At 37.8% G+C, this 14,127-nt stretch overlaps 1 protein-coding gene across 1 annotated transcript in view; it reads left to right on the top strand.

Moving 5' to 3' along the window:
- LOC139131607 (liprin-beta-1-like) overlaps positions 1-14,127 on the top strand; it is a 71,251-nt gene that overhangs the window by 18,199 nt on the left and 38,925 nt on the right. The window contains 3 exon segments of the mRNA XM_070697733.1: positions 5,721-5,961; positions 6,574-6,788; positions 7,204-7,233. Of these exon segments, the coding sequence (XP_070553834.1) occupies positions 5,889-5,961; positions 6,574-6,788; positions 7,204-7,233 (318 nt within the window). The 5' untranslated portion in view covers positions 5,721-5,888.

Below are 14,127 nucleotides of genomic sequence, written 5' to 3'. Positions count from 1 at the left end.
ACCTTGGTTCAATATTTGACAACAAATTGAAATGGGATCATAACACCGATGCTATACTGAAGAAGGGGCAGCAAAGATTGTACTTTTTAAGGAAACTGCGTTCATTCATGGTTGATAGACAAATTTTATCTCTTTTTTATAAATCTTACATTGAAAGCGTTATCTCATTTTCATTCATTTGTTGGTATCAAAATCTGTCTGTTAAAAACAAAACTTCACTTGATAGAATTGTTTCACTTAGCTCAAAACTAATTGGTATACCCCAGAGAAGTCTTTCTACGTTTTATAATCAGCAAGTACTCAGGAAAGCCCGCTCAATTCTTTTGTCTTGTGATCATATTTATCAGCAGAGTTCGACACACTTCCCTCTGGTCGGCGTTTTAGATACCCGGCTTGCAGGTCAAACCGGCGCAAGTTGTCATTCATTCCAACCGCTGTGCGGCTTTTAAATGATTCCTAAACTGTTTTTTGTTATATGTCCTGCGTCTCCTACCATTTTGTAAATTTGTATTATATATATTTTTTTGATGTTGTATTTGAGCCACGCTTTTTAATTGCCCATGTTTGGGATAATAAAGTTCTATTGAATTGAATTGAATTGAATTGAAAACATAGCTTATGGGGCTAAGCTTTAAAAGAAATGGCCAACATACAGTATAATTTACATGTACGTGTATCCTTGGTACATATACACACAGTCTTCATTTATCAATACATGTATGCATGGACAGTGTACAGCATACATGTATGTACAATTTGTACATGTACATCAGTAGATGTCATTGAACGAAGTCATTGTCCATGATAAGATAGTGGAGTCACACAGGACCACACACATTTATGTACAAAAGATATAGAATATCATAAATGGGATGGATGAAATAGTTCACATTAACGACAACAATAGAGTTGACAAGGCAACATGATATCATATTATTAATTTTCGGTTTCACATACTGGTATCTTGCATTAGGCTACAATAATATTGATGTACAATACTAAGCAGTATAACCTAAATTATTTTTCTTCGTGAAATTTTACGATGACAGAATGAATACAAAACAATTTAATTGCAAATATGAGTTTCTATGGGGTATGCCTTGCTGCGAAAACGACCCTGCCACTCCTTGACGTGTTCTGCTGGGAGTGGGGCCAATGACCAACCTAACCCGAGTGGTAGAGGCTACGGATTCGCAGCAAGGGTATGCCGTGACCAAAGTGGGTGACACATAATCAACAAGATTGAATTTTGCCAAGAATATGAACATGCAGTGTGTGCCATGCGATGTTTCAGAAGTTGTGTTATTTATAGAAATCTGCATACCACTAGCAAGAGTAAACTAGTTTTAGCTGCAGTCATGCCAAAATTACTTGTTACATGTACTTGTGAGTTTTTTGCAGAGAGTTAAAACTTTGGCAGTAGATGAACACGTCGTCGTACATGAAGTTTGCAATCATCGTCGCTGATACTTGTATTCTGTATTGGGTGACAGGGGTATATTTCTAAAGTTGACAAAAATTGTCTTTGGTGCTCAAAGGGTTAATTCTGTATTGAGTGTGTGGATGTTCATTGTGTACAAATGATGAAAAACAATGCCAGCTCTTGATATTAATAACCAAGTGAAATCCTAGAAATGCTGGTTTGCATCCATGGATGGAATTTAATTAGTTTTGGATCAAATGAGCTGTAACTATGAAAGAGAGACAGTGAGTGGATCAAATCTCCCACCACTACAACAGCAATAGGAAGAGTCTGGAATCAATCAGACTGGTTCTAGAGATACATTATATTTGAAGTGACCGTCTGGCATTGTGTGGAAGGGTGACATATAAACCATGCAAAACTAGTGAAGCGTTATGTTGAAGTGTGGCCTTTTTCCTCCAGAACTAAAGTATACTCTTTTGAGTAAAGGTGATACCAAGTGAGAGAACTACCGCGATGGTCTTCTCGTTTCCATGTACATGTAGCTCATGAAAAGAAATCTCAGGGTTTGAAACTATAGTCTGGGACTTCTCCTTGGTTACAATCTATGCTACGCTTCAAAGGACGCATGGCATACACCGTAACTTAGCAGAGGTCCTGGACTATTGAAATTACGACTTGCACCCTTTTGCAGTGGTCTTTAAATGTGCTTTTGGTATCATAGAAGTCTGAAAAAACTATACACTTAAACCTCATTTTGTCAGGATGAGAACATAGACCGTTGTTTTTCTCAAGGTTCTCTGATGAGAATAAACATTTCCTTTTCAGTATATGGCTGTTTTCCCTCCATCAGCATGTGTTTGAAAAGTCTGGAAATTCACTAGACATTCAGGAAACTTTGTTTTTCTCACCACAGTGAGAAGTGACCCAGAGTTTTTGACAACTACATTTGCCCTTGACATTAGGGCCGTTCTGACACAGCATTTAACAACGTTGTGAACGCCGTTGTTATGGTAAACAACGACGAAAACCACGTGTGAGAACAGTTAACGACGGTGCTGCTGCGACGGCGTCGATCTACGGCGTCGAATTTCGTCAGACCTGCAACGGCGCGCCGACGCAAATTGTGTGTCAGAACGGTTAACGACGGTGTAAACGCCCTCTCACGACAAACTTTTGTCCAAAACATTACCTCTGACCTATCAGCTCGAGTGCACAGTACGCATAGCTGGACTCGACACGAACCATGGAAGACAACAGATCTCTCGCTCCCGTTCAATGTCCTCAGCTTTCAGGGGAAATAACTGGTCGGAAGATGAAGTAGCCCTCCTGATTTCCATCTGGAAAGATTCTGGGATTCAACAGATGATGGACGGCACGTCAAGAGACAGCTTAGTGTATCGTACATTAGCAGAGAAAGCCATGGCAAAGGGACTGAACAGAAGTGCCGATCAGATTCACAGAAAAGTGAAGGCCCTTAAAGCAAAGTTTAAAGAAGTGATCGCATATGAAGGTGAAAATACAGGAGACACGCCGCTACAGTTGCGTCCTGGACATCCGCCATTGTTGTTTATATCCAACCTGTACTATAGACATATATTGAACGTAGAGGGCGCAAAACACCGGTGTTTTCCTCAAAACACCGGAGGAAATTCCGTGTATGGACATAAGTATAGATTAAGGGTTAATCCACAGGTGTTTACCAATCAAAACCGTTAGTTACCGGCGGCGTTGGTTTGGCTAGTGGGAACACAGTGAGTGTGAGTGAATTGTAACATAGGACAACTGTAAACTTGAGACAAGGCGTTAAGAGGTCATGACCCAGTGGTTTAAACCAATTAGTCCTCAAATCAGCAACATATGTTGAGATAATGTCAAAGTTTATTGACCTTTCAATTATGGCTTGTTAGATGGAAATTTGATACAAATAGGGAAATTTAAACTCTGCCAAGATTTTGTCAATTAATTACCCATGAATATGTGTGAACAGTCTTGCCCCTGCCCCGTGACCTGGCACACAGACAATAAGTCGTTTGATCCAGTTTATGATTTCTGTTATGGCCTATGTTCATAAAGCTGTATGTACAATGCATTGTGCCGCTACATGTATATAATGTGATGTTCAGTATTTTGTATAAAATTACATGCAGTGTGATATGACACAGGCAAACATGTAGTCTGTTTGTAGCTCCACATTTAGATGTAAGTAGTTTCACCAGTGAGTGTTCATTTTGTGTAAAATTCTTGTAAATGGGATCCACATAATACATACATGTACAGTACGGCCTTTACACGTATGGCAATTAAATTTGATGTACGATTTAATAGTTCTGATTTCTTTGAATGTACATGTTTGTACAAAGTCATATTGAACTGGATTAAATATATTTCAATGGCATTGGTCAGATTTAGGATAATATAACATGCTATTTGAACATCTATAACTGGATACAGACAATATCTGTTAGCAATGTGCATCTTCTGAAGCACCATTAGGTTGTGAGTCACTAATGACTGAAAAAAGTTGTGTCTAATTTTGATATGGATATTTTAAAATTGTAAAGAAATACATGTAAAGGTTAAACTCTTATCTCCTCTCTGAAGATTTTCAACTTGGACTAAAAGGAGGGAAAGTGAGAAAGCTTTACATCACATGTCTCCCAGACACTGAGACATTATAAAATAGAGATGTAATTAATCCACCAGCATTCTGGGATATCCATAAGCAGCATACAATATATATATACATGTACAGTATATTGTCGGTGTGAAACCAGAAACTGACAATCGCTAATTGGACCAAACCTACTGAGTTTATTTCTCTTTGGATGATCAGATGAGATTTTAATGAAATTTTAACGATGCGTTGGCTCCCCAGGAGTTCTGCTACAAATGTGCATGGATATATATGTCTCCCCTTAGGTTAGTAAGACCCCATGTGGGATCTGATATTTCACACAGTGTAAGCTACGGTTTAAATGTACACACAATATACAGTAAGCTCAACTTATAGTTTGTTTCTCTCCCCCCCCCCCAACAAATATAAATTAGAATTAGCAGTGTTTCTAACATTAACCAATTATGGTATATATTTGGTTTTGACCTATTTAAGTCAATTATTATGAGTTTGGTTTTTCAACAAAATAAATTCAATAAAGTGATAAAATATTTTGTCTGTCATTAGGGTATTGTAAGGCAGTATATTACAAGTGCATGTACAGCAAATGCACTTTTTCAACAGTTGGAGCAACCAGTAATAGTATATTTACTTCAGCTGTATGATTCAACTATTCTGTAAACCAAGGACTAACTGATCTTGTGTTTTAAATATTAAAAACACACTCGGACTTAAGTTGTTGTTGATAGAAAGCTAGTTTATCAAGATATTTGGTGTACATCTGCAACAACTTGTAAAAATTTCACAAAACCACTTTTCATGTATAACTTCTACACTTTGCATTTTAATTGTACTTTTCCATACTTTTCCACATACTCAGACTCTTCCACTGTTTGTAAATCGCCGGGAATGCACACAATGTAGGTCAAAACATGTCAACCGCTATGATACTAATTGGTATAAATCGACCATGAAAAAGTATTTAACTTCCTTAGAGGTCAATACAGAGTAGGTGACCTTTAATGACCTGATGAAGTCATTGCTGACCTGCTAGGTTCATGTTCTATGTAATGACCTCACAGAGTAAATATTGTCAAAGGATGTTGACAGTCTGTAGCTTTCAAGGATTTGGCACATGTACTATGATAAAATATTTGTGCTCTGTTAACAGGGCATATCATGCTTTCATACTCTTTCCCTTTTTCATTGTGCATTATATAGGTATGTCATTTTACGAAACACAAAGTGAAACAGAAATTTGTTTCATTTATAACCAAATTGAAAAAAATAGAAACAAAATCAAATGTATTGAGTTCACTACATTGTTGTTACTAGTATTTCCTAGAACAAAAACTGTGTCGTTTATACTTTTGTTTGTTATGCTACTATCACATTTCATAAAATAGTCCCTGGATGGACCATTCTGTTCCAGTTGGATTGGCATTCCAGTAAAAGCGTGTACATAATACAACACACATACTTCAGCTTAGTATATGTCTAGAGTAGTATATGAGATTGAATAAATAGCATGTGCAGGGCAAGTACAGCCTTGCTCATAATCTATTGTGTGGTGGATTTCTATCTATGACTTTTTCAGTTCCTCTGATCTAACAAAAGGAAGACTCGTTGAGAATTCACAAGTCTTAATGAAATTTCATCTTTGTATCATTTTCTTCACAGGTTAGCTTTGGATGCTTGCATACCAGGAACTAGTGATAGCGTTTGTGCCATATTTTACTGTGCAGTGCCTAGAGTCTAGACAGGCGTCCATGTTTTCCCTGCAAGATTTGTAACTGAATAACTCCAAGGAGGTAGCTGTAGCTGTACTCGCTGACTTTCCGCCCAGAAATGTCTTCCTCGGGAAATGAAGCCAGTGAAATGCTGGCTGCAGCCCTGGAACAGATGGATGATATTATAGCTGGTGAGTCTGGCCATTACTTGTCCGGTTTGCTGTACAGCAAAGAAGGTTGTCCCAGCATTGTTGAGTAACTCAATAGTAAATAAAAAAATACTCTCTGTGTTCATTATGATATTGTTTTCATTGTAAACTGCAGTTTGAGTTTCAAAGTCATCTGACTTGTCAAAGTTCATTGTATGGCTGTGGGTTTTGTCGTACATGTATGTATGTACTATAATCCAGCTATGTTCAAAGGGTTAAACTTAATTGCAAGCAGCTACACTATCTACTTGTAACGATTATGTTTTGATAAGATACACTGATTAACCCTTTCAATGCCATGGTTTGATCTGATCCCATTGTTTGCTACTGCCAAAGTGGACCTCTACAGAGGCACAGAGGTGAAATGGTTTTGTTTTTGAAAAAGATAACTTTATTTCAACAAAGTTGCGAATAAATTTATCTTTTTCCAAAAATAAAACCATTTCATCCCAGGGTGAAATGGTCAATAAAGCTGTTGGTGTGACAGTGCCCTCAAGAGTTCAATAAGTTAATAAACAAAAGAAGCTCACTGAATTCTGCTGTAATTGACCTTTTCAATATTGACATACATTCATCATGTTTTCTTTACTGAAGGAACTAAAGTGGAATATCAAAATGGCATTTTGGATTCAGAGAAGTCAATCAGCCCAGAGGAGAACTCTGTCCAAATTTTGAAGCTTCTTGAAGATTTACGAGAGGCGATCGAGCTGGCAGAGGAGATGCTGGACAGTGCTTCCACCAGAAACCAAGTGCCTGAAGCCACTAGTAACTACATCGTCAAATGGTTACAAAGTGGACACCTGCTACCGGTAAGATTTATCACGTCATCTGTGTTGTACCTGCAACTTCTCAATGCCACTCTAACCAAATCCTTGAAAAGGGAAAAATTTACATACCACAGAGCAGAAACAACTTGTCACGACCAGAATAGGTCAACATGTTCTGCTAAATTATGAAGAGCGCCCTCTATCAACATATGAAGGCCACCTTTTAGATAGAATGCCTAGGCATAACATCGTACACTCACTCAAAAATTCAGTAATATTTGTACAGTGCTATCTTCAATGTCACATAAAATGAGAAAAGGAGAAAGCACATAACTGTGTTTTGTGAAACATTGATGACAGATAAAGATAATTCTTGTAAAGTTAAAACTTGATTATGCTTTACACTGACAACTTTGAGTTCATCTTATATTTCTCTACTGCTTCCAAAAACACTCAGTGGAGGTATCCAGAACTTTTGTCACCATTGGTAAGAACAAGATCCAAGTACCAGTTGTGTCAATGTAGATAATGCATCTCACAATACATGTATTTCATGAACTGCACGAACTTGGTGTTGATACTCCGTTGATAGTGTATATATCCATACGTATCATTTTGCCGCTATTTTCCTTTGCTGACAGTAATGCTAGATTACAGTGGGTAAAGATGTACAGTGTGTAAAATGTCATTGCATTTATTTTACCTTTATGCTCTTTTTGATCAGTGGCATACATGTATCATAACTCTCTGTGCATCAATAATTTAAAATGTCTTTTCTGTAAATGTGGCTTGTGTCAGTAAGATTGCTGCCAATTTTGCCAATTTTGTTTTGCCAGATGTTTATTTCATGTTTTGTTTTGCTGCATAAGGAACACTAACTTTTTAGTCATTAGAAAGTTAGTGGTGAGTGGTGAGGATATCAACTCGGTATTTGAATACCCCTGAATTATGAGTATAGAAACTTCAGTAGACCAGTACTGCAGTAAAGTGTGCAAGTGCTTTCACTTAGTGTATTGCAAGCGAAATGGTTTAAAATTTTCTTATGGAAAGTTTTACGTGAAAGTTTAAGTCTGTCAGTCTTCAAGGCGCGTACTTCCGTAAAACAAAAATAGTATTAGTGTTGCAATTATCAAAGGTTATTGGTCAAAGGTTATTGGTCTCAGTAGCATTATTGTCTCTGTTCACCTACGAGAAAAGCTACAGCAACATTCGTTATCAATTATTGTTATCGTCATCAATTATTAATACCCAGCTCCATCAATAACACTAGTGCCAGTGGTATATCATCAGTTAGAAGAGATTTTACCATCAAAGGAACCATTGGATTGTAAGACAGGAGTTCTAGAAGGATTAGGATATTTTCAGTATCTGTTTGTGTATATCAAGTGAAATTATTGATAATCTAGACTACCATCTGTTTGTTGGTAGACTTCTTTGAGAGATAACCCAACACTTACAGTACACTTACATTAGTGGCAATGATCCTCCCAAACTAGGCCTGTAGGTGGAAAGCAAACGTTGCAGTACTCTCATCAGAGAATGCCAAGGTGAAAACTCACCACTGTAATTGCACAGTACAGAGAAACCCCTTGAGGTTTGTTTATGCATGACTTTTCTTTACATGGTGGTATGTCCAAGTATGCAATGCCCTGCAAATCCTTTTGATAGGGTTTTTTAAACTCCATAGCCGTTTGACAAGGAATTGTGTACATTTAACAGTGAAGTCAAACAGACAGACAAAAGTTGACATGTAACTTTGAAGGTTTGAAATAATAGTCTTCAAATCTAAGGAGGAGAATAATTGCCATTCCCCGTCAGTGTCAATGTTCTCATATCTGTTTGATGTACAACAAACTTGTTTCCTGTTTTTGATCGAAATATTAAATGTCTGGTTAATCTGAAGAGATTGTAACATTTTATGGGGGTTTCTACATCATTGCACAGTTTGTTGCCCATATATGTTCTATTATTTGGTTCTGGATATTTATTTCCTAAAGTTTTTGCGAAGGCTCTTCAAATGCTTGAGAAGTAAGCACAGTGTGGTTTGTGTAAAAGCAAACACTGAATCACTGAGAAAAGGCTAATTTTGGAACATTCCGTTGGTGGAGTTCACTCCGGAATGCTCCATTTCCTAGTGATTGTCTGGAGGGTCCTTTGAGGTTAGCAGACTGCGATAACTGTGGGATGTCTGTGTGTATTACCCAGGATAGAAATCGCAGAGATATAATTGTGTTTTTATTGGGTGACGTTATATGCCAGATGCTGGCCGATTTCCATGGAATCCAATCCAGTATCAGGATTTAAGAAGGAATTCTCAAGTAGCGAGCTGGCTGACTGTTTTGTGAACACACTGCTGGTGGCTGTAACCGGAGACAGGGCTTCAATATTCCTATTTGCAAGGTTTACCAGGCCGACAGCTACAGTGTAATATTTGGGCAGATTGGCAAAGGTGATGTCGTTGATATTTGCAGCTATTCCAGTCTCCACACATGGATTTTTGAAATCTCATCTAAATTTAATGTGGATATTTTACCTTTGATATTCCCGGTATAACAGCAGAGATACATGTGTTCAAGTATACCAGTACAGGTATCTTCCAGTATATGTGATTACTACACTACTTTCTATTTTCCTGGATTTTTCCAGAGCACTCATTGCTGCAAACTTCAATTCCTGGAAATTTGTGTGCTCTTGTAGCATCGCTTGGAATGCTTTTGCAGTCTACCCTGTACGGCATCTCTGTTGGTTTGTCAATCAGGGTAGCAGTGAAACTCATCAACTTTTCAAAAGTTTGAATGCCAAGCTCCTAACATGTGATGGTAGAGATGTCAAGTAGACAAAATACCTGACTTGGGTAGCAGATCAACTGTGGTATTTTAGGAATCAGAAATCCAAACATTTCATGATGCCAGGGTAATTTTGACTGGTGTGAAAATCCATACTCTCTGATGTCATCTGTAAAGTTTGTTTACATTTGACTTCTGCCAATAAACCACTGGCTTTGAAAAGTTAAACTTCTTTACAGATAAATAGGAAGGCTACTGGGAGCAGATGAACTTATGCATCACGTTTTGGATATTATGTACAGCTGTTGATACGTTCTCTTCCGTCAGCTTACGTGATGAGAATTCTGACTTCGTGTATTTGACTTCACTCCAGTCAGTGTTGGATCAAAGTGATTCATTGCAAGTCTTGCCAAGAAGCTGAAGCTGAATTGAGTGTCATTCTTATTCCTGTGAACTAAAAGTCAGAAAATTGTACCACTGTCACTGTGAGCCTTGGATGCCAAGGCCAAGACAACAACAACGCTGGAAGAATTTTACCAGAAGAACTGTCTACAGCTGAATTGAATACTGTCACTTTTTGAATCCTGACAAGCACCGCAAAGTCCAGTGGATGATGTGATTATACCTTTATATTTCAAGAAGATTTTGTGAGTTTATGCACATTTTGTGAGTCTCAACCTGAAACCAGTGCCATATTCTTATATAATGCTGTTTAAGTGGTCTATAGATGAAGCCAAATTGAACTGGTCGTGTTGGAATTCAAGACAGGGATCTTTTCAAGGTTTCCAAGCATAGTAACTGGGAGAGATAACATTTCTATCAGCTGTCTGGAAGTAAAGCAATACAAGATTTATCAGCATATGGACACTCTATGCCCAGTCTACCAGAGATTAAAACTAGAAATCCTGTCTCAGTCACCTTCACATAATCTGTCAAGGTCTTTCTGTATCATTCAGTAATTTCATTGTATACTTTTGGGATAGAGCCCCACGGATGCTTTTCTTTCTAGATGTCATTAACTAAATTTATGTTCTCACGCATTCACGGGCAAACTTAAGTCATAAGGTCAATTGAGGTCAGATAAATATAATTAATAGAATATAGTCAATATACCAGTACCTGCAGCCATCAACAAAAAAGAACTGCTTGGTTTTAGTCATTTGACTGTTGTATATAGGTCCTAAATACTGAAAAAGTACAGCTTTATACTGAGATGGTTTGTTATTCTGAATTACACAGTTTTTGACTGGTTTCATCACAAGTGTAGAGTTGTGCCAGTTAAGCAAGTGAGTGTACTTTAAACAGAATTTCAGCAGATGCAGTGACCACAAAAGTGAATTTGAAATCTGAAATCCCCAAAATTGTGTGTAACCTTATGGCTGACTTCTCAGTTTTCAACATAATTCAAGTTTTGCATCTGGAAGTTCTATTCTGCGAGAGGACAGGATCTTACAGTTAGAGCTCATTTAAACCATTCTCAAAATTATCAACAGTAACTTTTTCCAGGGTAGCAGATCCAGCTACCAAGATACAGTTGTGTATCATTGCAATACGAAATATTGTCCTGGGAAAAATAATCTTGTCAAAGAAGAAGGCAGAAGGCCTCATAAAAGCAAAGTCCTGATTTCAAGTTCAGCTGAGGGAATCATATTCCGTCTGAGCAGAACTTGCAACTAAACAAGGGTAACATGTCCATTTCACTGGTCAGACATTTTGAAACTTGCTGCGTCAACTTTTGAAAGTTTCAGCGCAGAGTGCCACTGAAGAACTGCCCTGATTATCTTGTGGCCTTAAAAAATCCAGATTGTTGTGGTGCAGAAAGGAAGTTTTTGAAATAATTCATGTCTCACTCGTTGCATCTGACAAACTGATCTAACATACTGATTGGGAACAAGTACACTGCAATCGCGCCAGTCAAGAAGACATCTCTTGTATGTTATATAGAAGCACCGCATGGTGCGGTCTTTTTGGAACACTAAACAAGAGCTATCAATTAAGGAAGTTAAATTGGAACGTGTGTCAGAAGTATTCCGCGAGTGACCTGAACTGCAGTTGCAAGGGATTACATGTGGACACCCATTGCGTCTCCTTGGAATTCTTCAAGAACACGACGTTACGCAGTGGCTGTGTTTCAGGCCAATTACAGACAGTAGCCAGCCATAGGTCAGGGCAGGCCCCATCAAATCTTCCGTCTCATATCGGGTATCCAGGATTACTCGTGCATACGGGATTATCTTGCAGCCATGTCATTGGAGTCCTGGTTATCTTTTCCGGCGTTTCTATCATTCAGCGTCGCCCTGTGGCGATTTGAACAGCTTCTCGGCATGGAGCAGCAGAAGCACAGACTTGACAAAGCTGTCCAGGTCAGTTTGTGAGATTTCTCCTTCATTTGACGCAGCATCAGAGTTTCTCCTTCATCAAGTAAAAAAAAGTAAGACCTCCTCATGGTGCCTAAAATACATTGAGTTTATAATTCTGGGCATCAACATGTTGTGCCATTGGTTTATGAAGCCTGCATAGTGTACATTCTGATAAATATTTATTGCAAGTTTAAAAATATACCACAAGATTGGAAAATACTAGCATCTTAGATGTATTACAGTTTAACATCATCCTAGAGGGTCTGTTTTCATTTACATTATGAAAGGCCCCCTTAAAATAGACAGGTTTGTAATATAATGAAGACTGAGTCCACTTTTCTTGAAATGTGCATAGAATAGATTCATATATGGAAACCTGTGAAACACCATTTCATTCCTAGGTGTGTACCCTGTTCCTATGCACCATCATCATTACCATCTGTATTACACCAGTCTGTTTTTGCCTGAACCTACCATGTATCACTGTGTGGGTACATTCCATTCCTTCACTTTTCATTCCCTTGATACTGTCCATGATGTTTGCCTTCTCATTACAACTCTAATCTCTGTCATGTTAACTGCTTATGGTCCCGCTGCCTTCCGGGGGAATGAGATAGAAGACCTGCTGCGGAAGTGATTAAACCTTTCCGGTGTATTTCAGATGTTGATCCCACAGACCAATAACATGGTCCTTGCAGTTGCTGCACAAAATATTGAGAGAGCATCCATCAACCTTTTTTTTTTTAAAGCGACTTTGGGTTGACTTTATATCATCATTCAAGTCCAGTTAAAACTTGTATGAATCAGGAAGTCTTCCAACTCTGTGAAATAAAGTTTGAAAAAATGAAGAAAATAGTTGGTTTCACTGTACAAAGACAGGTTAACCCTTAGTGAGGCCTGACTTTCTGGTAACTTACACATATCAGAGCTACCCTATATATACCATAGAGTATAGGCCTTTAAGGGTTAATACCAGTACATGTATAAATATGCAGTGTCAAGATGAAATGATAACTATTTTGACTTCATTTTACAGTTGCCCTGACCCTTGCTCCCAGTACCCGGCGTAGTTGAATTGAGTGTATTCCATGGGCAGGAAATGAAGGGTGCAAGAAAAAATATGATATTTTGCAATTATTATGTTTGGCACTATCTAATTAGATTGTCAAATTCCTGTATTACCATCAGGAAATAAATGTAAGTTAAGTGCAGCATCAGTGTTTGTAGGTTTCTTTGAAGACCCTTCCCAGAGACCTCATCAAGGTCAAAGTATGATGCCATATTGCATCAGTGTTTATATAACATGACATTGGGAACAGTTGGAAGATAAACATGAAAATGTCAAGCTCCCTGCAAAGGATATGTATACTTTCAGCAAATGCCTGTGCAGAGCATACCAGTGACCATCACAAATATGATACTGTATTAATGTATTGTGGTAAATACATAATTATTAAAAGCACCACAAAAATATGTTTGAAACAGGTGTTTGTGGTTTAAATCAGTAACAGTGAGTAGTGGCTTAAAATTTATGGCAGTATAAATTCATGCATAGGAAATTAATATTGACTAGTGATCATTTGAAACTTAATACTCATTACATTCATGTTTTAAAGACCATGGTGACAGCCATTTCACCAATTATTAATCAAAGCAGTTTTTCAAAGGCGGTAGGAATTTCGAAAGGACATGGACTAACGAGAGAAGTAAGGCATTTCAATTATGTGCATTCTCTACCTGAATTGATATAGAACCCCTGTGGATGCATATAAATGCTAGTCTAGTCTACACTCAGCAGACCACTGAGAACATTGATTTCTATCACAGTGAATACATGTATACATCTAACAAGCTTGCACTCTTTAAAACCCTTTGAGTGCCAACGTCAATTTTTGTCAACCTTTGTAAAATGAAACTCAAACAACTTCTTTCAGATTTTCTCAGAAATTGTCATAAAAAACTGAAGCCAATATGATATCATGTCAATTCAGTCCAAATGTATAACAAAATTACAGAAAAATATGCAAAAATCTACAAAATGTTGCAATAAAATTTTGGAGGGAAAAAATGTGGCACTCAAAGGGTTAAAATAATCATGACCATTTTCAGTGTCATACAACTGGAACTTCCTAGGTTTTGCACCACTCTGATATTTGCAGGACGACAAGACACCAGACAAACAGGGTGTCACCCGGAGCTGTAGTAATGTAGTCTGCACTGCTTTACGAGACGTGT

This window comes from Ptychodera flava, chromosome 1 (assembly GCF_041260155.1).
Source record: "Ptychodera flava strain L36383 chromosome 1, AS_Pfla_20210202, whole genome shotgun sequence".
Lineage (NCBI taxonomy): Eukaryota > Metazoa > Hemichordata > Enteropneusta > Ptychoderidae > Ptychodera > Ptychodera flava.
This window is presented reverse-complemented; position numbering and strand designations above follow the sequence as displayed.